Raw genomic sequence first — 22,580 nt, forward strand, 5'->3', positions numbered from 1 at the left:
GTGGGTTCAAGCCCTGCATCGGCTCACTGCTGTCAGCGCACAGACTGCCTCAGATCCTCTGTCTCCCTCTCTCTCTGCCCCTGCCCTGCTTGTGTTTTCTCTCTCACTCAAAAATAAATAAGCATTTAAAGGAAAAAGGAAAGAAAAGCAAGGTTATATACATCACCACGGTAATACTCTGCATGCCATGCATACCTGGTGACATATAAACTGGACCTCCTATTTCTAGACTGGAAGAGGTGATCTCCTCTTTTTAAGTACTTCTTGATCATAAAGAACAAACTATCTGTGAAAGCCAACAGAGTCCTTAATAAATATTTGTTATAGCATCAGGAGATTTTTTTTGTAATGTTTATTTATTTTTGAGAGAGAGAATGCGCCAGTTGGGGAGAGGCACAGAGGATCTGAAGTGGGCTCTGTACTGAGAGCAGAGAGCCCAATGCAGGGCTCGAACTCATGAACTGTGAGATCATGACCCGAGCTGAAGTCAGATGCTTAACCAACTGAGCTACCTAGGTGCCCCAGTATCATGAGAATTTTATTGTAATTTTTAATTAATTTCAGCATGATTTCTCTCAGTGATTCCCTATAGGTCAGTGATTATCCCCATCAAAAAGCTGAGCAATGCAATCATCACATCGAATCCTTGGATCTGTGTATCAGGGGAGCTAGGAGACACGGGAGTAATGCAGATTCCAAAAAATCTCCTTGAAATGACTTTTGAGGTAAGTTCAGCTAATACCTTTCTTAGCAGAAAATGTCTTACATAGTTCTACACAAGGATTCCAGTTTTGCTTTTTTATTTTTCCTCAAATCAAATAATATAAAGGAGTACTCAAGCATGCAGAATCATTTTTGTGAGTATAAACCTAAAGTTTTAAACACAATAATTTGTTTTGTATTTTTACTGCGATTAATTTTAATTATTAGGCTGTATTTTTCTACTTTCAGTGAAATACTTTTGGACTTTGCAAGGTCCTATTCCATGATTCCCAGTGCCTAGCACAGAACCGGGCAAGTAGGGAGCATTCAAGTCCATGCTTTTCCTCTCTTCCTGACTGTCAAGTGCTCCCTGCCTGAACCTGGACAAAAGGACAGGAGAACTGACATACATCCATGCTTCTGGCTTGTATACCATATGGTGGCATTTATAGATTGATTCTATAAAAATACCTCTCAATATTGTAGTCCATTTTCAGGTCTCACCTGGTGAAGTATTCCCTTATCTCTGAGCCCACATGCAGGTTGATCCTGGCATGCAGGAAGAAGACAAATATGTGCTCTTGTTTCAGGAGGGAAGTAGCACTAACTGTCCTTTTCTATTCTTTATATTCCTTATGGAATAGCAGTTTCCACTCCATCATAACACCCCCAAGAACCTGTTTTGGCCCTGTTTATCTAATGGACTCACAGCCAGCCACCTGTATATAAAAGATTAAAACCCTTGTCTTTTCTTTGACTAGCAGGTGTGGAACATAAACTCTATATAAGTCCCATCATTATTGTTTCCAGACGCTGTCTCATATCTGTCTCCTTTTCCATCTATCCTGCCACAACTAATTCAGGATGCCATCCTCCCTCACCTGGATTGCTATCATGCCTTCTCTCTCACCTTGATACAAACAAGTGAAGGGCTTTAAGAATTCATAGCTCTGCTGTTCCTAACCATACATAATCAGTTGGGGGGTCTGTGATATTTTATCAGAGTTTAAAAGTCAGATTTTAATTGACATTTATTTTTACTGTCCTGTTATCATTGCTTTCTTTTTTTTTTTTTTTTTAATGTTTTATTTATTCTTGAGAGAAAGAGAGACAGAGCATGAATGAGGGAGGGGCACAGCAAGAGAAGGAGACACAGAAGCCGAAGCAGACTCCAGGCTCTGAGCTGTCAGCACAGAGCCCGACTTGGGGCTCGAACTCAGGAGCCATGAGATCATGACCTGAGCCAAAGTCTCAACCAACTGAGCCACCCAGGCGCCCCTCATTGCTTTCTTTTGTACTTGTCCACCAAGGGCCAGGAAGGACATTAATAACTATACTTTTTTATGAAAGCTTCAAAGACTTCTAGCAGATGAGGTTTGAAGTCAGTTCTGCCTTAGTATTTGTTAGAAACAGAAAAATAGCCATGTCAGTGATTTTTTTTATATCTGTAGTTGTTTTCCTGACCACACTGTAACTGAATCTAAATATCATCCTTTTGCCACTTCTTTTTTTTTTTTTTTTTTAACTTTTATTTGTTTTTGAGAGACAGAGAGAGATAGAGCATGAATGGGGGAGGAGCAGACAGAGAGGGAGACACAGAACTTGAAACAGGCTCCAGGCTCTGAGCTGTCAGCTCAGAGCCTGATGCAGGGCTCGAACCCACGAACTGTGAGATCATGACCTGAGCCGAAGTCAGACACTCAAACGACTGAGCCACCCAGGCGCCCCTACTTTTGCCACTTCTTGAAATTCTTCTCATCCTAAAGGCACAAGTTCTGAGTTCCCTAGCTAGAAATAATTTTTCCTTTTCCAGTGTTTTTCTAGTACTTGCTTATATCTCTAGTTTAGCACCTTGTACAGTCCCCTCATTTGATAGTTAATGTCCATATGTCTCCTCTCTCAATAGATGGGATACCTTAGATGTGAATATATTTCTCTAGTGCAAAGCAGAGCCCATTATGCAGGATGGGTCCTCTGTAATTATTAAATTAGATGGGACCAAAGTGCCATCACTGAAGCTAAGAGATAGCGGCGGTAAGATCAGGCACTGAATAACCTGTGGTCCTGTTCCTACAGTGCCAGAACTTGGGGAAGCTGACCACTGTTCAGATTGGTCACGATAACTCAGGACTGTTAGCCAAATGGCTAGTGGATTGTGTCATGGTCAGAAATGAGATCACAGGACATACTTACAGGTAAGTAAATGTCCTTGGGAGATCAGAACTCTTTGAGATTCTTTAGACAAGAAGAGGTTTAAGAATTGTTTTCTTTCTAAAGCTTTCTCCCTGCCTTCTGAATTTTAGTTTAGTTTTTTGGGTTGTTTGGTTTTGCTTTTGTTTATGGAATACAAAATTGCCCCCCAAAAAAACTTGTAAAAAAATTGATTATGTTTGCTGTTAATGCTTAGTCCACAAGTGTTGGCAAAGAGTGATCTCTAATTAAAAAAAAAAAAAGGTTGAAGTAATTCATTTAGTAAAAAGGAAAAGATCTTTTCGACTCTACTAGTTACAGCTGGCACTCCTCTTTGGAAGTACTCTCCTCTTTTCTCCTATAACTGAACTCCCAAATTAACTTCTAGTTTGAAAATATTCTTCTCAGAAGATCTAAGCACAGGATTTTAATATAGACTAGGTATGTGAAAATACTGAATCATTTTAATTTGGTTTAGTGCAATAACAATTTGTGGCTATATAAGAGAGAATGTCTTTATTTTTCAGAGATTCATACTGAAGTGTTTTTAGGAATGAAATGTCCTTATATGCACAATGTACTTTAAAATACTTCAACAAAAAAATAGAGGCGCCTGGGTGGCTCAGTCAGTTAAGCATCTGACTTCCACTCAGGTCATGATCTCACATAGAGCCCCGAATCGGGCTCTGCGCTGAAGCTCAGAGGCTGGAGCTTACTTGGGATTCTGTCTCCCTCTCTCTCTATGCCTCTCCCCCACTCACACTGTCTCAAAATAAATAAACATTTTTAAATACGTCAACAAAAAATGAAAAGAAGCATATGGCCAATCATTAAGTCTAGGTGATAAGAATATGGGTATCTCTTATACTATTCTCTCTACCTTTCTGTGTGTTTGAAATCTTAAAACATAAATTTAAAAAACAACCCATAGGCACTAAAATGATGGGTTTCACCCATGATGCCATTTAAAGAATTCTGATTAAACTAGTAAAGTACTGGTGATTGAGAAGTTGTTTTTCTGACCTACAAGGTTCCCATGTGGACGATGGTTAGGGAAAGGCATTGATGATGGAAGCCTGGAGAGAATCCTTATTGGGGAATTAATGACCTCAGTGGCTGATGAGGATCTGGTAAAGCAGTGTCGGACTCCACCCCAGCAGAAATCCCCCACCTCAGCTCGGAGACTGAGCATCACTTCACTGACAGGAAAAACCACCAGTAAGTACTGTCCTTGTTAAATTTTCAGTGTGCCTCAGGTGTTGCAGGCATCATCTGGGGCCATTTTGCAGGAAACTGTTGCATTAATGAATTGTGGTAAGATTAAAAAGAAGAAAGCTGAAGAAAATTAATTTGGGCGAATGGAACTTAAAAGACAGGAGGGGAGAGAAAAGGGAAAAAATAAGGGAAGAATTAATAAATAATTAAAGGCCTGAAGAATTTAGGTTTAAAAACTGCGTGCTCTGTTCTAATTAAGCTATAGAAATATGAATAAATAATATTTTTACTGAAACTTAAAGGAGGAGGGGCATCTGGCTGGCTCAGTCAGTAGAGTATATGACTCTTGATCTTGGAGTTCAAGCCCTATGTTGGGGGTAGATTGTACTTTGGGGGAAAAAAAAGGTAGCTGGGGCACCTGGGTAGCTCATTTGGTTAAGCATCTGACTCTTGATCTCATCTCAGGTCTTGATCTCATGGTTGTGAGTTCAGGCTCCAAGTTGGGCTCAAAGCTGAGCATGAAGCCTACTTAAAAAAAAAAAAAAAAAAAAAAAAAAAACCTAAATGAGGAATAAAGATAGCTTATATTACAGTATTCCCAGAGAGCCGTATCTAGCTATCCAGAGCCCGTTGTTCTAAGAGAAAAATATAAAAATTCCTCTCCTTACCCCCATCGTCCTACAGAAATGATAAAATATGTAAAGGAGTGATTTCTATGGACAGGATGCTGCGCTTATATGCCATTTTTAATAGTACCATAAACTTCTAATTTATGCTAATGTGGGCTTTACTAGGCTGAATAATGTCTCCCAAGGGTATTAGATCCTAATCCAGAATCAGTAACGTTACTTTTTTTTTTTTTTAATTTTTTTTTTTTCAACGTTTATTTATTTTTGGGACAGAGAGAGACAGAGCATGAACGGGGGAGGGGCAGAGAGAGAGGGAGACACAGAATCGGAAACAGGCTCCAGGCTCTGAGCCATCAGCCCAGAGCCTGATGCGGGGCTCGAACTCACAGACCGCGAGATCGTGACCTGGCTGAAGTCGGATGCTTAACCAACTGCGCCACCCAGGCGCCCCACGTTACTTTTTTTGAAAAAATCTTTTCAATTATTAAGTTAAGGATCTTGGGATGGGAAGATTATTCTGGATTATCTGAATGGGCCCTAAGTACAGTCACATATATTCTTATAAGAGGGAGGCAGACAGAAATTAGAAACACACAAGAGAAGACAGTATCGGCAGAGATTGGAGTGATAACAGCCACAAGCCACAAAATGACAGCAGCTACCAGAAGCTTGAAGAAGTGAGCATACTCTTCCATAGAGCCTCCAGATGGAGTGTGGCCCTGCCCTGATTTCTGCCTGGTGATAATTTCTGACTTCTGGACCTCCAGAACTATGACAGAATAGATTTGTGTTGTTTTAAGTCACCAAGTTTGCGATAATCTATTATAGGAGCCACAAAAAACTAATACAGAGGCAGTATGATTTAATGAAAAATTACGGAAGTTTATCAGTGAAGCGGTTTTATTTTAGCCATAGACAATAAAACCATAAGTAGAATAACAAGGGTACCTGAGAGGTCCTTAGTTTACTTAACAAAGAAGTTTCCCTAGATGTTTTTAGTCCCTATCCATTTATTAGCACATAGTGATATATTAATATTAGAATGATATAGTCTAAAAATCCCCCTTATTCTTTCTCAAATTATTCCCCTGATTCATAATTCCTTGTTGCCTTCAGAAGTAAAATTCACACCACACACACTGGAAAAACAAAAATTTCAAAGACTGATAATACCAAATATTGGTGAGGATGGAGGAGAGCAGTGGAATGCTTGGACATTGCTAGTGAGAATGCAAAAGGAAAAACAGTTTGACAGTTTCTTATAAAGACATACATACACTTAGCATACACTTGACACAGACTCGCACTCCTGAATATTTACTGGAGAGAAATGAATACATGTATCTACACTAAGACTTGTATTCAGATGTCCCTGGGAGCTTTATTCATAATAGCCAAGATGGAAACAACACCAAAATCCACCACCTGGGGAGTGGATAAGCAGAATGTGCTACATGTATTCAGTGGGGTACTAGTTGGCAATATATAAAAACGAGCAAACTGTTGATACATCTAACAACATGGGTAAAACTCAGAAGCATTATACTAAGTAAGTGAAAGAGAACAGACACAAAAGGCTAGATCCTATACGGTTCCATTTATATTAAGTTCTAGAAAAGGCAGTATAATAATGATAGAAAGCAGAACAGCAGTTGCTAGGAGATAAGAGCTGGGGAAGGGGATGGATGGAAAAGGACACAGGGGAACCTTTTGGGTTGATGGAACTTTTCTACGTTATGATTGTGGTGGTTGCATGACTATACATCTGTCAAAACTCATCAAATTGCACACTTAGGGGCGCCTGGGTGGCGCAGTCGGTTAAGCGTCCGACTTCAGCCAGGTCACGATCTCGCGGTCCGTGAGTTCGAGCCCCGCATCAGGCTCTGGGCTGATGGCTCGGAGCCTGGAGCCTGTTTCCGATTCTGTGTCTCCCTCTCTCTCTGACCCTCCCCCGTTCATGCTCTGTCTCTCTCTGTCCCAAAAATAAATAAAAAACGTTGAAAAAAATTAAAAAAAAAAAAATTGCACACTTAAAATTGGCAAATTTATTGTATGTAATCTTAAATTGACTTAAAAGACTGATCTTAAAAGATTTCAGTTCAGCCTATCCTAATTATTACAATGTCTAAAACAGTCCCAGTTTTATGGGGTATTACTGTTTTGAGAGGTCTTATCCTCTACTTTTGGTCATATTTTCTTTTCCTTACTCAATAAGAAAATTTTAAATAACCTGAAATTCAGAGATGGGAAACTGGCATTTTCTCACCGTGTGTGCAAGGTGATATTTAGAGAACTAAAATTTTAAATCAATTTTAAAATATTACTGAATAGGGGCACCTGGCTGGTTCAGTCATTGTATCATGCAGTTCTGGATCTTGGAGTTGTAAGTTCCAGCCCTATGTTGGGTGTAGAGATTACTAAAAAATAAAATCTTTATGGGCCCCAGCGTGGTTCAGTTGGTTAAGCATTCCTCTCTTGATTTCAGCTGAGATCATGATCTCATGGTTCGTGAGATTGAGCCCCGAGTTAGGCTCTGTGCTGATAGTACAGAGCCTGCTTGGGATTCTCTATCCCTCCCTCTCAAAAAGAAATAAATAAACATTTAAAAAAATAAAATAAAATGGGGCACCTGGGTGGCTCAGTTGATCAAGTGTCCCAACTTCAGTTCAGGTCATGATCTCATGGTTGGTGGGTTCAAGCCCTGCATCGGGCTCTGCACTGACAGTGTGGAACATGCTTGGGATTCCCTTTCTCCCTCCCTCTCAGCCCCTCCCTTGCTTGTGAGCTCTCTCTCTTTCTCTCTCTCTCTCAAATAAATAAACTTAAAAATAATAAAATAAAATAAAGTCTTTAAAAATAAAATACTATTGATTAGTACAGGGCTATTTTATAATGAATGAAAGTTTTCAAAATAGGGGCACCTGGGTGGATTGGTCAGTTAAGCATCCGACTCTTGATTTCAGCTAAAGTCACCATTCATTTCAGAGATCACTGTTAATGAGTTTAAGCCCTGCACTGGGCTCTGCACTGATAGTGCAGAATCCAAGCCTACTTGAGATTCTCTCTCCCTCCTTCTCTCTCTGCCCCTCCCCTGCTCATTCTCTTTCTCAAAATAAATAAATAATAAATAAAAATAAAATAAATAATAAATATGTAAAAATAATAAAAAGTATATATGTAATTCATTTATTTTTTAAAAACTTTTCAGGGGCACCTGGGTGGCGCAGTCGGTTGGGCGTCCGACTTCAGCCAGATCACGATCTCGTGGTCCGTGAGTTCGAGCCCCGTGTCGGGCTCTGGGCTGATGGCTCAGAGCCTGGAGCCTGTTTCCGATTCTGTGTCTCCCTCTCTCTCTGCCCCTCCCCCGTTCATGCTCTGTCTCTCTCTGTCCCAAAAATAAATAAACGTTGAAAAAAAAAAAAATAAAAAATAAATAAATAAATAAATAAATAAATAAATAAATAAAAACTTTTCAGAATAGATCTTCATTTTTTTTTTAAGTTTATTTTTATTTATTTTGAGAAAGAGAGAGTAGGTGGAGGAGGGGCAGAGAGAGGGAAAGAGAATCCCAAGCAGGCTCTGCACCATCAGCACAGAGTCCAGTGCGGGGCTTGAACTCACAGATGTGAGATCATGACGTGAGCTGAAGTCGAGTCAGACACTTAACTAACTGAGCCACCCAGGGCACCCCTAGATTTTTATGTTTAAAAGAGAAAATACTCAGGGTGCCTTGCTGGCTTAGAAAGTATGTGACTTTTTTTTTTTAATGTTTTATTTATTTTTGAGAGAGAGAGAGTGTGAGTGGGAGAGGGCCAGAGAGAGAGGGAGACACAGAATCTGAAGCAGACTCTGGGCTCTGAGTTGTCAGCACAGAGCCCGATGTGGGACTCAAACCCATGAACAGTGAGATCATGACCTGAACCGAAGTCCAATGCTTAACTTACTGAGCCACCTAGCCACCCCAAGCATGTGACTCTTGATCTCCGGGTTGTGAGTTCAAGCCCCATGTTGGGCATAGAAGTTACTTAAAAATAAAAACAAAATTTTTTTCTTAAAAAGAGAAAATATTCAGAGAAAGGAAAAAAATTAGTAGCAACTGAAGAGGCCACAGTATCAGTCCTTCCTTTTAACAATTTCTATGCATTGGTATAGAAAAAACTTACCTGAGGGGGCACCTGGGTGGCTCAGTCAGTTAAGCGTCCAACTTTGGCTCAGGTTATGATCTTGCTGTTTGTGAGTTTGAGCCTTGCATCAGGCTTCCTGCTGTCAGTGCAGACTTCAGATCCTCTGTCTCCCTTTCTCTCTGCCCCTTTCCACTCTCTCTCTCTCTCAAAAATAAATAAACTTAAAAAAGGAAAGAAAAAAACTTACTTGAGTTTTACCTGAAGAATGTTTTATGCAAGAAATCCTCCAGCAGTATGAATTCAAGATTCCTTTTTTTTTTTATATAAGGTTTACTTATTTATTTTGAGAGAGAAAGAGAGTGCAAGCGGTGGAGGGACAGAGAGAGAGAGAGAGAGAGAGAGACACACATAATCCAAAGCAGGCTCCAGGCTCTACTCTGTCAGCACAGAGCCCGATGTGGGGCCCAAACTCATGAACCAAGAGATCATGACCTGAGCTGAAGTCAGCTGCTTAACTGACTGAGCCACCCAGGAACCCTGAATTCAAAGATTCTTAAACAATAGAATGTGTAGTTTGTCCTTTATGGTGTGATATGTAAACGTAAGAGTTAATCACCACAAGAAAGTACCAAATACTTAAACTTTTCGTTACCTACTTCTATCCCTAGATAAAATGTGTTTAACATCTCTTTTTAACCATTCTTGGGTTTTGGGAGGCAAAGGCAGTTTAGATCCCATTCAGGCAGCCCCCTAAGGTCTCCCTTAAAAACAAGACCTGAGCAAATGCAGGCCGGGAGAATGAAGCAGTACCCAGGTAGACTAAATAGCCAGAAAGGGAAGCTGTTCTGGGCTTTGGGTGCCTCATGTACCTGGCATCTTCCTTTTACTTTAAACACAGTAGCAAAAACACAGATTTCAGGTTAGCCATTCAGAGCTTCACAAACCTTGGTCTGTGCCCACTAAGGAACTCAAGAGTTAAGTAGGATAAGGGAGTACCTGGAATGATGCCATGGGTCTTTCCACCTCACTCCTCAGATCCAGGAGCTTGCTAGCACTTTGTGACAAGTACCATGCCAGGTTATTTACACCTGCAATATCTCATTCACTTTTCCCAGTGACCCATGAGGTATATGTTTTCCCTATTTTAAATTGAGGAAATTCAAACTCAGAAGTTAGACATTTAACCAGGGTTATAGATTGCAATGGTAAGGTTGGAATTGGAATCTAGGAATCACAATTCCTTTGTGCCAAGATGCCTCCCCTTGGCCAGACTGACCTGAGACAAGTTTCATGGAGCGCCTGACAAGCCATCCTCTGTGGTGAAGCATTTCCTGCATGGGTGGACACAGTTGATATCCCATAGTACTTTGGTGTATTTCCCTTACATGAGAATTCAGCCGCTGTTCATTATTTTTTCAGAACCCAATGCTGGACAGATCCAAGAAGGAATTGGGGAAGCTGTAAACAATATTGTGAAGCATTTTCATAAACCTGAAAAAGAGGTATGATCATCTGTCAAACTTAATGTATAGGATTTTAGGGGCACCTGGGTGGCTCAGTCATTGAAGTGTTGCATTTGACTCCTGATCTCAACTCCTGTTTGATCTCTGGGTCATGAGTTTAAGCATTGCATGGGGCTCCACAGTGGGCATGAAGTCTACTTCTACTTAAAAAAAAATTATATATATATATGATTTTAAAGCCACTTTTATACATGATACATACAGTAGAGGGTATGTTTTTATTTGTAAGCTTTCTAGTAGCTACAAGAACATACTTCATAGCTACCTTCAACACCCTTTTCTCTAGTGTTTTTCTTTTTTTCTTTCTTTATTTGTTTGTTTATGAATGAATGAATGAGTGAGAGGGCGGGGAGGGACAGAAGATCCGAAGCAGGCTCCACACTGACAGCAGAGAGCCTGATGTGGAGCTCGAACTCATGAGCCGAGAGATCATGACCTGAGCCGAAGTCGGACATCCAATTGAGCCACTCACATGCTCCTTCTCTAGTATATTTCTTAAACGTAGGTGCAGCAGATTATTCTTTGGCACTGTGTGTTTTGTTCCACAGAGAGGAAGCCTCACGGTGTTGCTGTGTGGAGAAAATGGCCTGGTTGTGGCACTTGAACAAGTCTTCCACCATGGCTTCAAATCTGCCCGCATCTTTCACAAGAATGTCTTCATCTGGGACTTCATAGGTAAATTAAAACAGGTGTATGTTACTATAAAGGCACTGAAATGTTTCTTAGAAAACTCGAAGACCCAGGAATTTAAGCAAATAAGGGTTAGTGACAAGGGAGTATGTTTTTAAAAAAATATATCAAATTAGCACTCTCTTTGCTTTTCATTCAGTCGACAAATATTGTAGTGTCCGTAATATTCCAGACACTCACTGTTCGAGATGCTCAAGATACACATTGAGGCAGTAGAGTATGCAGCTCTTGATCTCGGAGTTATGAGTTCAGGCCTAGATTGAGTGTGGAGCCTACTTTGAAAAAAAAAGATACACGTTGAGATATAAGGAAACAAAACAAAAATTCCTTTGGTTGGCAAACTTACATTCTGGTGGGGACAGGAACACAGATAAAACACAAAAACATAACAAGTATGCAGTTCAGCTGGTATGTTAGAAAGTGATGGTTGATCTGGGAAAAAAAATAGTAAAGTGAAAGGAAATGGAGTGAAGAGTGCTTTTTTAAGTGGGGTGATTATACGCTTTGTGGACCAGGTGATATTTGAGCAAAGACTTTAAGGAAGTGAGGAATTGAGCCATATGAATATCTGGGAGAGAGCACTCCAAGCTGAGAGAACTGCCAGGGCAGAGGCCCCAAGCTTGGAGTGTGCTTGGCCATTTCATGGAGTAGCAAGTGTAGTGCGAGTGGGGCAGAGTGAGGGAGACAGAGTAAGAGGATACTGGGGGAGAGGGCTGTGTACTGCCAGAGCCAGGAGCTTCAGGGCCTTCTAGACCTTTGCAAGGACTTGGGTCTTTATCATGATTGAAATAGGAAGTCATCGGAAGGCTTTGAGCTAAGGAATAAATGACATAAAATAACTTCTGTTTTGTTTTAAAAGGATTACTTTAGCTTTATGTTATCCAGTATGATAACCACTACCATAGCTACGTGTGGCTATTTAAATTTATTTAATTTAAATTAGATTTAAAATTCACTTCGTTAGTCACACCTGCCTTACCTAGTAGCTACCAAATGGAACCTTGCAGATACAGAACATTTCATCCATCACAGAAAGTTCTGTTGCAGTGTACCGCTCTAGCTTGCTAAATAAGCTTTGTAATGCGGTTCTTCTAGAATTCCCAGTTTTCTTAAAGGGGTGATTAATCATTTTGTGTCTTGTAAATATAGTCTAGATGAAGTGGTTGGTTTTATCCAACTTAGAGTTTTTAGACAAAGAAAAGGTTAACAGAGCTAGGCCTCCAGGAGTGATTTTTTTTTTCTTTTGGAATGCCCAGAATCTTACTACTCCTGTTTCTAATATATGTATACATATCTCTTCCTCAGATTTCTTGAGTCAGTTCCATTTCAAGGATTTCATTGCAAAATGTCAGCCAGCCACTGTATAACTAGAACAGAGGGCACATTTCGATGGCTACCATGTATTTGCTAGCTACTCCTAGAAGGTTCCAGTCTTGACCGGGGAGTCCATCTGTTTTTCTTTTTTGCCAGTTTCCATTGCTTGAAGGTATTCCAAAGAGAGTAAACTTTGCACCCTTCTGGAATGCAGTCTAGATTAGAAAATAAACTCCCGGAGCATATCGTTCCACCAGGAAACATGGACCTCTAGAATTCATCGTGAAATCAGTGATAAAGTAATGATTTTGGTTTCCAGACTGGCTCTAATGCAAAGCACCATTAGTGTTTCCAGAATAAACTAAGTGATTAATCTTTCTGTGTATGAAGTATTAATGTGTATTGTGATATGATTCTGACTTCCTTCCCCAGAGAAAGCGGTTGCTTATTTTGAAACCACTGACCAGATTCTAGACAATGAAGACGATGTCCTTATTCAGAAATCATCCTGCAAAACCTTCTGCCACTATGTAAATGCTATTAATACTGCACCCAGGAACATTGGAAAGGACGGCAAATTCCAGATTTTAGTTTGCCTTGGAACACGGTATAAAGCCAGTTCTTGACTTTCCCTATCTTTGTTATGTTTTGAACAAAAGTCCAGGAGGGGCTGCCCCAGATCATGCCCCTTCCAAAGCTCTCCCATGGGCTCCTTTCATTGCAATTTTTATTATGAAACTATGTTTATTGGGTACTTGCTGTGTATTGACACCATGCTAAGTACTCATTTAATCCTCCTATCACTTCCCCACCACAATACATGAAGTAGCACTGTACAGATGTATAAGGTACAGCCGAGTTAACAAAGCTTCCCAGGGTCACACAGCTAGAAAGAAGCAGAGCCAAGATTCATACCCAGTCTCATTTGAGTGCCCAAGCTCTCAACCATTACACTACACTGGCTCCAAAGGTGGGTAGATAGGTAATGGGTAGTTTGGTAAGGTATTTGACACACATACGTATATTTACTGTGTAGGGTTTGTGTTGTGTATCTATAGCACCATGTTGTTGGTTTTTTTCTTTTTTTTTTTTTTAATTTTTTCACCATGTTGTTTTAAATTTAATAACATTGTAGAATTCATATGATATAAATAATCCTTAAGTATATAAAGTCTTCTCTTTGACAGTTCCCTACCCCTTTATTTTTTGAAAATGACGCATAGGAGCTTTACAATCCATTAATTTTTAAACAGCTGTCAGAATTATAAGAAATGAAACATGTAGGCCTTTAGAACAAGATTTTTTTTAAGTTATCTGTGTAATGTGTTTTGGTTTTTTTTTTTTTTCTACAGACCTAGAGCCCCAACAGGAGATTGGCAGGCCTAGTTATGACTGCTTTTATCATGAAAGGCATATCGAGGGGCTCCTGGCTACTAGCTCAGTCAGAAGAGCATGTGACTCTTGATCTCGGGGTCATGAGTTTGAGCCTGAGGTTGGGTGTAGAGATTACTACAAAAAAAATAATAAACTTTAAAAAAAACAAAAGGCATATTGAGAGATGCTCGATAAGGATGTCTTAGATATTTAGTGGCAGGTAACTAATGTCAGAGGTTAATCAGGACACACTGAAGGTTGAGATGTCCTCCTGAAAGAACTGGTTTATAAAACTAAGTTCTATATTTCTTCTTAATAAAAGGGCCCAGTTTCAGCTATGCTTTTAAAATTCCTTTTAAACATGATCCTTATCTCCTTTTATCTCTTGTTCTGATTTATTAGACTAATGCAACCCCTCTTTTGGTTTGTAAAATCCACTTAATGTTTTTCTTTCCTTTTGTTCCTTGTTACGTTGTATAAGTTTTTTTTTTTTTTTTAATGCTAATCCTGACTATTTAATGCAGTCTTTCTTCCCAAAGGGTCAGCGTACTTTGGCATGCCTTGCCACAGATGTCTGAGTAACACCCCTGTAAAAAAGAGATACAAAATGACATTCTGCCTCTTTTTTTTTTAAGTGTTAAATCAGAATAGAGAATCTCTTTAATGTGGGTAGGTCCTTATGGCCAATTCGCCCAAACTTATTTTCAGTCTCTTGGGTTTTCCCATTAACACTGTATCATTACTGTATCTTTTTAACCAGCAAATTTCCAAAATCTTGAATTTGGTTTCTCCTCTGCTGACATGAGAACTTGGCTGGATTTTGCTCCATCCAGTCCTACACCTTCCCATTGAAAGTTCTGACGTGTGTTGTTCTGCAGCAAGGTGGGCAGGGCTCAGGACTTCTTTCTCTTTGACTCTGTAGGGATCGCCTGCTCCCACAGTGGATCCCACTCTTGGCCGAATGTCCTGCCATTACCCGAATGTATGAGGAGAGTGCCCTCCTGCGAGACCGCATGACTGTCAACTCTCTCATCCGCATTCTGCAGACCATTCAGGACTTCACCATAGTCTTGGAAGGATCACTCATCAAAGGAGTGGATGTGTAACCCAACTGGCTAGAAGCTCTCAGTCCAGACCCCTTGCTCCTGAACCTTCCCCAACTATGGGGACCGATTTGGACTTGTCTGATAAGGTAGTGAGTCACTGCAGGGGGCAACACACCATATTCCCCAATTTGAACAATCCTCACACTACAGACAAGGCAAAATGCTGTATTGTAGTTCATTTGAACCTGGAATTTAGTATAAAATAGAGTATTTTCATGTGTTAGATGTGTGTAAATATGCTATCTTCTTTAAGAAATTATATTACTCTAATAAGATACTTTTCTTAGATTGAATATTCCTGTGACTTAACATAAGTAGCTTAACCACATTGGGAGTTGGGAGGGAAAGAGTGGTGCTAGCCAGGAAGAAGCCAGTAAACACGTAATTACAGTGCAACCCAGTCGGGCTTATTTTTTCCCTCCAGGTATCACAAAGGAACCCAGAATGCATTGTTATGTCGTAGCCATCCATCCTGGTGTGTCTGATCCTTTGTATTGTGAATGTAAACAGCTTTACCTACTGTATGTGATAGTCCTCACTTCTATATTTTAAGTTACAGTTGGTTTCATACATTTGAATTGAGTCACTTCTCCAGTCTTTTGGAAAATCTTTTTCCGTCGGCACAAGATAAAGACACAGTTCAAATATTTTAAATACTGGACCCCAGGAGCTTGGCTGAACTGGAAAGAGAACACACAAAGCCCTGAGAAGTATGTTAAATTGTAGGATTATCACTTCTTTACACTTTGGAAAGATTAGCCTAGACTAACTTCATTCTTGGCATTTTTATTCTTGTTATGTGAGGTACTTTGAGGAGATGTGAATTTCAAAGTGTTGGTCTTACAGTTATAAGAACTGCAAACGGCAGTTTGATTCTGCACTTATAATTTGGCCATCTACGCCCTGCAGCAGTTCTTACCTCAAGGATAATCTCAAACCCTGTCTTTGTTAGGTTCCAGTCACCTCCCCCCTTCCTGTGCCCATCCCCCTCTCAGGAAATGGAAGGAATGTCTAAGAAGGAGGAGGGCTTGGTGTAGCTTGGAATGTTTTTGTGAAAGTATTTGTTGACCATGATAATGCAAATAACAGAGGGAAAGAGAAAGAATGAACCCTTTCTGGGTGTTTCAGGGCAAGTTTTATGTTCCTTTTCTAAGAAGGGGTAATAAATGTAAAACAACTGGCCCAGAGAAGGTAAAAGCCAGTACAGCACAGACTGACAAAATGGGAGCAGAACCAGAGGCGACAGTTTTGAAAGACCAAACATTGTGAGTAACTTTCCAGTTGGGTATTTTATAAGGAAGTTAAATAAACGTGGTATTAGCTAGTTACCTTAAGACTTCGTTTATGGTAGGTCCTGTAACCAATTAGGCATTTGCACATTGTTAGCAGTGAAATCCCAGCACTGCGCCGGGTTTTATTCCCAGTTGTGGCTGAGAAGCAAAGCCATGGCCTCTCAGGACCCCCGTATGATCTTGAGGGTCCTGGGCTTTAGCCAACAGTATTGTTTCTCTTCTTTCCTGAAGGAAGAAACTAATGAACAAGTGCCTCACTCCCTTATCAAGCACTGTATTCAGCCAGGCGACCAAGGCACATCCCCTTTTAATATCTAACTTAGTATTTGAGGAGGAACGGGGAGTTGAAGGCCACATTTAGAGACCCACGAAGGGTTTAAGAACAGGTTTTTGGGTGACTTGGGTAGACTGGAGATTTGTTCGCCTGAGTCTAAAGTGTGTCTGCGTAACAACGCAGCTCTTCCAGGATCATGGAAAGTCTATTATGGGAGACGTCCAGAACCCATTTCACACAGGTTCTTGTGTTGCCGTGATCAGAAACCACTGAATGATCAGGGCAGGGTTTTATTCTTATTACCTTCCTCATAAGACCATGCTTCTGGCACACTCTGGGCAGCCGAAGGATGACTTAGGTGAGCAGGCTAGCATTGAGTGACCATTTTACAGATAGGAACACTTGAGGATCGGAGAGGTTAAATACTTACCCCACAGCTGGTCAGTGACAACAGAGTCTAGAACTCATGTTTTTTATTACACCAAGACTGCGTGACACTGAGCTCCGATGCATTCATATTAAGTCTTTGTACCCCTGGATCTTTATTCATACACCCAAGCAAGTAGGATATAAATATTACTATCCATTTATAATAAGCATTTATAAGGATTAACATTCTTTTTAACAAATGGTTCTGAAGTGGTTGAAAATTATATGTTATAAAAACTGGGAGCAAAATTGGATTTGGGGCCTATGAATAAAACCATTACATTAAAAATAATACCCAAAAATAAATTATACGTAAAGTTTTATCCCACTCTGTGTGATAGGACCATAACAATGGGAATGACCACTTTCACAAGAAATAGTCACACCAGAACTGACACATCTTCTAGAGTGCTGGGCCCTTTGAATTGTTCACATCAGGAGCCCATATACTTACTCCAGTGATACAGCCAGGACTCCAAACATGTGGGGACCTCCTTCTGAGCCATCTGAAGGGCCTACAGCCCATTCTTTTGAGTATTGCCAGTGATGGTAAATCTTGACCTTTCAGAAGAAATTTAATATTCGGAAACAAAAAGTTCTTACAATCCAAATTGATTAATAAAAAGGATGCTTAAGCAGAGTTTGAGGCCGCAAGGAAATTATTCTAAAGAAATAAGACTTCTCTCTTATGTGGCTTATAACTGTCCCTAAGCCAATACCAGAATATTTTGAGCAGGACAGTAGCAGAACCTTTAGAATGAATGTACATAACCGACTTTTGGAAGGACCGTACCTATTTAGAGGTATCCTTTTTGCTATATTAATTTTTTAAATCAGTATATTGCTTTATATAATTACACCTCAAAGTTAAAGTAAGTAAAAATCAACTTTGTAATTTTTTTTTTCCTCAGAATAAATTAAAAGTAATGCCTGGAACCATAATTAGTATTTTCACATAATAATAGCTTAAGAGGAAATTATTTTAAAACTAAATTGCCAAAAATATTACCTCTTGAAACATCTAATTTCCAAGTGTTTTCCAAATGTCCTGAAACTCCTAATGTCAGCCTTTCTGACAGCGGCATTACACTTGTTGGTATTACGTGTGAGGCCCTAGAAGCAGTGCCCTGGTTGGGGCTCACCAATGCCATAAAAACGACTGAGGCTCAGCGTGGAGTAGCATAAAGTGCCATTCCAGTTGGGGTAAAATCGGCCTTATAGAGAACAAAAGCAAGGCTTCCCAAGGCGCCCTCTCCCTCCCCTTTCCCACTGGGAGCAAGAATCTGATATAAGAAACCTAAACCTTGCAAGAGTCTGCAGTTGCCCTCTAAAATTTATTTTAAATGTTGCAGACATTTTTGAATCTTTGTGACCCTGTGACATTTACTTTAACATGCCTTTTTAAAAAATCATTTTAATGAGCTTCTGTCACACTACATGAATGATGAATGATACAGGGGAAATACTGAATTGCTTGTATCTCCTTTTTTTGGAATAAAGCACTGTTGTATGTAAATGTAAGTGAAAGAGAGGTAGAAACTATACGTAACAGTTTGTGTGTAGTATATGTTGATGCCTCTAAGATATTTTGAAACAGGAGGCAACAGATGTGGACCTCAGATCCCCAGGGAAATATTTATTTGACAGTATTGAAAGTGTAGCTCTTAATCGAAATATCTTCTTTCTGCTAAGAATTATGATTTTTCAGTAGATTTTCACTTTGAGTATTGTATTTTCTCTGTGAGGTTTACAGAAGCTATCCTTTTCAACATGTTGAAGGGACAATCTGAACCTTAGCTATTTATATTTCAGTATTAACATACCTTCATTGAGAATGGAGTCGTGGCCTCCTCTCTACTTTTATAAAATGAATCCTGTTTCCAAGTCATCAGTTTCTTTTGAAGTCCCTGTTTCTTTCCTAAGCATTTGTTACATTACCATTTAGCTTTAAAAAGAGACAGAAACAAATAATAAACTTCTAGGTCCTTTATTCCTATTAAAATACATTTACAAATCTCTTGGATTTCCAACCTGTTTTGAAGAGGGTACTGATGATCAGAGGAATCCAAGAAGAAATGCATTGTCCCAGATCTTCCTGGAGCTGATCATCCTCTCAAGGACAGAATAAAGATTAGCTCCAGAAATGTATCACATTGAGCAGTTGACACCAGAGGAACAAAAATATATATCAAAAAATTTCTCCTCATCTAAAGGAATCCAGGGCATCCTTGGGTTATGTGGGAGGGAATCATGCTTGATCCAATTTCCTGAATGAATTTGTGTGTGGCTCCAGTCTGTTCCAAACCTTGTTCACAGTAGAGAGGTATGGTAAGGAGTTCCTGTTGTCAATCAGCTGAGCGTGTTAAACATAGAAAAATCCTTCTATGTTACACTTGAGCCGTGTGTAAATGTACCCTGTGTATCTTTTTTTAAAAAATGAACATTTCTGCATTTAAATTATATTGTGTTTCTTTGTATTGTTAACAATGCATCAGAACTGGATTTTTTTTTTCTCATCTGAACATAATATAAAATTTAAAGAGTATTGTGATATCAAGCACTTTAACATACATATCAGAGAAACTGACGTGGGTTTTTCAGGTTTTGGAGTACATTTAAATATGACTTTTCATGCTTTGTTCTTTACAAATAAAACTGTGGGGTTGATACTTTGTTTTGCTTTGTTATTACAGAATCTTAATACTGAGTGGTAAGTGATTTCAGAAAGTAGAGGGATAAACCAAAACCTTTAAGTAAGTAGTAAAAATACTCCTGCTGGGCAACTGGTTATCCAGAAGAGGTTTAAAAAAGTTTTTTTTAAGGTTCAAGAAAACCATACAGAAAAATCCGTTCTTGGCGTAAAAGCCTAAACGAAAAAGGAGAAATAAAATTTTTAGAGGAAAATACAGAATGCATTTATGAACTTAGGAAAGGGAAGTATTCTTAAGACACTCAAAAATAACAGAAGGCAAGGTTTCATTGACTACCCATTGTAAGCATTACTTAAGTCATTGCTTTAAGATACGGGCATACAGCATTTTATTTATTTTTTAAATTATTTATTTTTTTGCATATAGCATTTTTAAAAATTTTAATGTTTATTTTTGAGAGAGACAGAGAATGATTGGGGGAGGGGCAGAGAGAGGGAGACACAGAATCTGAAGCAGGCTCCAGGCTCCAAGCCATCAGCACAGAGCCCGATGCGGGGCTCAAACTCATGAACCTTGAGATCATGACCTGTGCTGAAGTTGGACATTTAACTGACTGAGCCACACAGGCGCCCCTGCATATAGCATTTTAAACATACATACACATCAAATTCCTGCTGTTACGGGATTTATATTCTCTTTTTTTTTTTGGGGGGGAATTTGTTTTCTAATGAAGGAGTTAAATAGTGAACAGGAGAAGTAATACACATTATACTTAGATAACAATAACAAGCAAAGAAGAGAGACTGAAAGTATGATTGGGCCACTTGGAGAAGGACTGCAATTATAAATGGGTTAGCTAGAGAAGGCCTCACTGCAAATGGAGATGCCCTTAACTGGGATTAGAAAAAGTGTAGGAGAAAACAAGGCTGCAGGATCAACATCAAGAGCTTACTTTTGGGGTGCCTATGCAGCTCAGACGGTGAAGTGTCTGACTTCGGCTCAGGTCACGATCTCATGGTTCATAAGTTTAAGCCCAGCATCAGGCTCCCTGCTGTCAGTGCAGAGCCTGCTTCAGATCCTCTGCCCTCCTCTCTCTCTGCCCCTTCCTTCCCTGTTACTGCACTCTCTCTCTCAAAAATAAATAAACACTGAAAAAAAAAATTACTTTTGAACCTAACTTTGGAATGCCTATTAGACATCCAAGTAGAGAAGCTTAGTAGGCACTTGCATGAATAGATTAGGAGTTCAGGGGAGAACAAGGATATATTTGTCAGGATCCAATCAAGAGACAGAAACCATAAGCTATTTGAAGAGGGATGGATTTTTTTTTTTTTTTTTTTTTTTTTAGTAAAATCCATGCCCAACATGGGGCTTGAACTCATGACCCCAAGATCAAGAGTTGAATGCTGTACCAACTGAGCCAGCCTGTCACCCCTGGGGGGGGTTGAATGTAAAAAACTATGTATGAGAGTTCTCTAGAGAAAAAGAACCAAGAAGTCATGTGTTTGTGTGTGTGTGTATATGTGTGCATGTGTGTGTGTATATATACACATACACACATATACATACATATCTATGTTTGTGTATGTGTGTGTGTGTATACACACACACACACACACACATACACACACATACACACAGATTTATTTTAAGGAATTGGCTAATGCAATTTTAGAGACTTGATAAATCCAAAATCTACAGGGTAGTCTGGTAGGCTGGACAGCCAGAGAAGCGTTGTAGTTCAAGTCCAAAGGCAATCTGCTGACAGACTTCCTTCTTGCTCAGAGAAGGTCACTCTGTGTTCTGTTCAGGCCTTCAACTGATTTGATGAAGCCTACCCACATTCTGGAGGGTAATCTGCATTACTTGAAGGCCACCAATGTAAATATTAATCTTGTCCAAAGCACATTTTCACAGAAATACTCAGAATGTTTGATTAAATATGTTTGATTAACCATCATAAACTATAATAAGAAATTAGAATAATAGAGGATTTATTTACTAAGCAACAAAAAGAACGCTTAATACAAGAATAGCAGAAATAAACAATAGCATCTATAGGAAGCTGCCACTAACCGTAGGCTTAAAATGCCCTTTCCCTCAGGCTGAGAGCCAGATTTTGTTAGAAAGGGTAACACCAAGGTCCACTAGATGTCAAAGAAGTTTACTCAGTTGATACACCAGTGGCACTTGGGAATCTGCCCTCAGGTACCAAGGAAGCATCCATGGGGAAATGCCATATCCCAGAAGCTGCTGGGAAGCTACTGAAGGTGGTGCCAGGGAAGCCATCCATGGACAGGTGCTATACCAGTAAAACTCAGTGCAGAGCACCCAAGGGAATGCCACACGAGGTGAGCTGCTGAGTACGAGGTGAGCCAGGAGCTTCCCACTGCAGAAGCTTGCAGAGGGGAGCACAGCAGAAACAGGAAGCGGAACTCCCTCCTCCAGTGCATTTCCAGTGCCATTTTTTTTTTTTTTTTTTAATGTTCATTTGAGAAAGAGTGAGTGAACAGGGGAGGAGCAGAGAGAGAGGGAGACACACAATCTAAAGTGGACTCCAGGCTCTGGGCTGTCAGCACAGAGCCCAACAGGGGTCGAGCTCACAAATTGCGAGATCATGACCTGCACTAGAGTCTGACACTGAACCGACTGAGTCACCCAGGCGCCCTCTCTCCAGTGCATTCTACTGACAAAGGTTAACATTGTGCCAGCTGGCAAAGGAAAAATGTTTACAGAAGGGTCTAGCTTCATTGTCACAGAACGGGCAATAAAGGGTAGATTTGGAGCTGAGAGGCAATAAACTGATAACTGTCCCAGGTCCTTATATTCAGTTGTGGAGGAAACAAAGGAGGGGAGTAGGAAAATGCAGGAGGAAAAGAGACAATAGAGCAATGTCTCCAAACTTTATGGTGCAATGATTTAGAGCAGAAATTGTCTGCCATGTCCATTTGAACTTGGTCCACATGTATCTATATGATTTACATCACTACCCTTTAAAATATTGACTTTAAAATATATGTGTGTGTGTATATATATATTAAAAATATATAATACATATTTTTATATA

At 39.7% G+C, this 22,580-nt stretch overlaps 1 protein-coding gene across 7 annotated transcripts in view; it reads left to right on the forward strand.

Annotated features, from left to right (window-relative positions):
- The window catches only part of DENND5B (DENN domain containing 5B), a 190,940-nt gene extending 171,409 nt beyond the window's left edge, over window positions 1-19,531 (forward strand). For all 7 annotated transcript variants that reach the window (XM_086713700.1, XM_086713704.1, XM_086713703.1 and 4 more), the window contains 7 exons: window positions 580-725; window positions 2,779-2,897; window positions 3,923-4,110; window positions 10,280-10,362; window positions 10,932-11,058; window positions 12,820-12,994; window positions 14,684-19,531. In XM_086713700.1, the coding sequence (XP_086569826.1) occupies window positions 580-725; window positions 2,779-2,897; window positions 3,923-4,110; window positions 10,280-10,362; window positions 10,932-11,058; window positions 12,820-12,994; window positions 14,684-14,867 (1,022 nt within the window). In that variant the 3' untranslated portion in view covers window positions 14,868-19,531. The remainder of the gene's footprint in view (window positions 1-579; window positions 726-2,778; window positions 2,898-3,922; window positions 4,111-10,279; window positions 10,363-10,931; window positions 11,059-12,819; window positions 12,995-14,683) is intronic.
- Window positions 19,532-22,580: the final 3,049 nt, after the last annotated feature.

This window comes from Puma concolor, chromosome B4 (genome assembly GCF_028749965.1).
Source record: "Puma concolor isolate L17-30 chromosome B4, mPumCon1.1.hap2, whole genome shotgun sequence".
Classification (NCBI taxonomy): domain Eukaryota; kingdom Metazoa; phylum Chordata; class Mammalia; order Carnivora; family Felidae; genus Puma; species Puma concolor.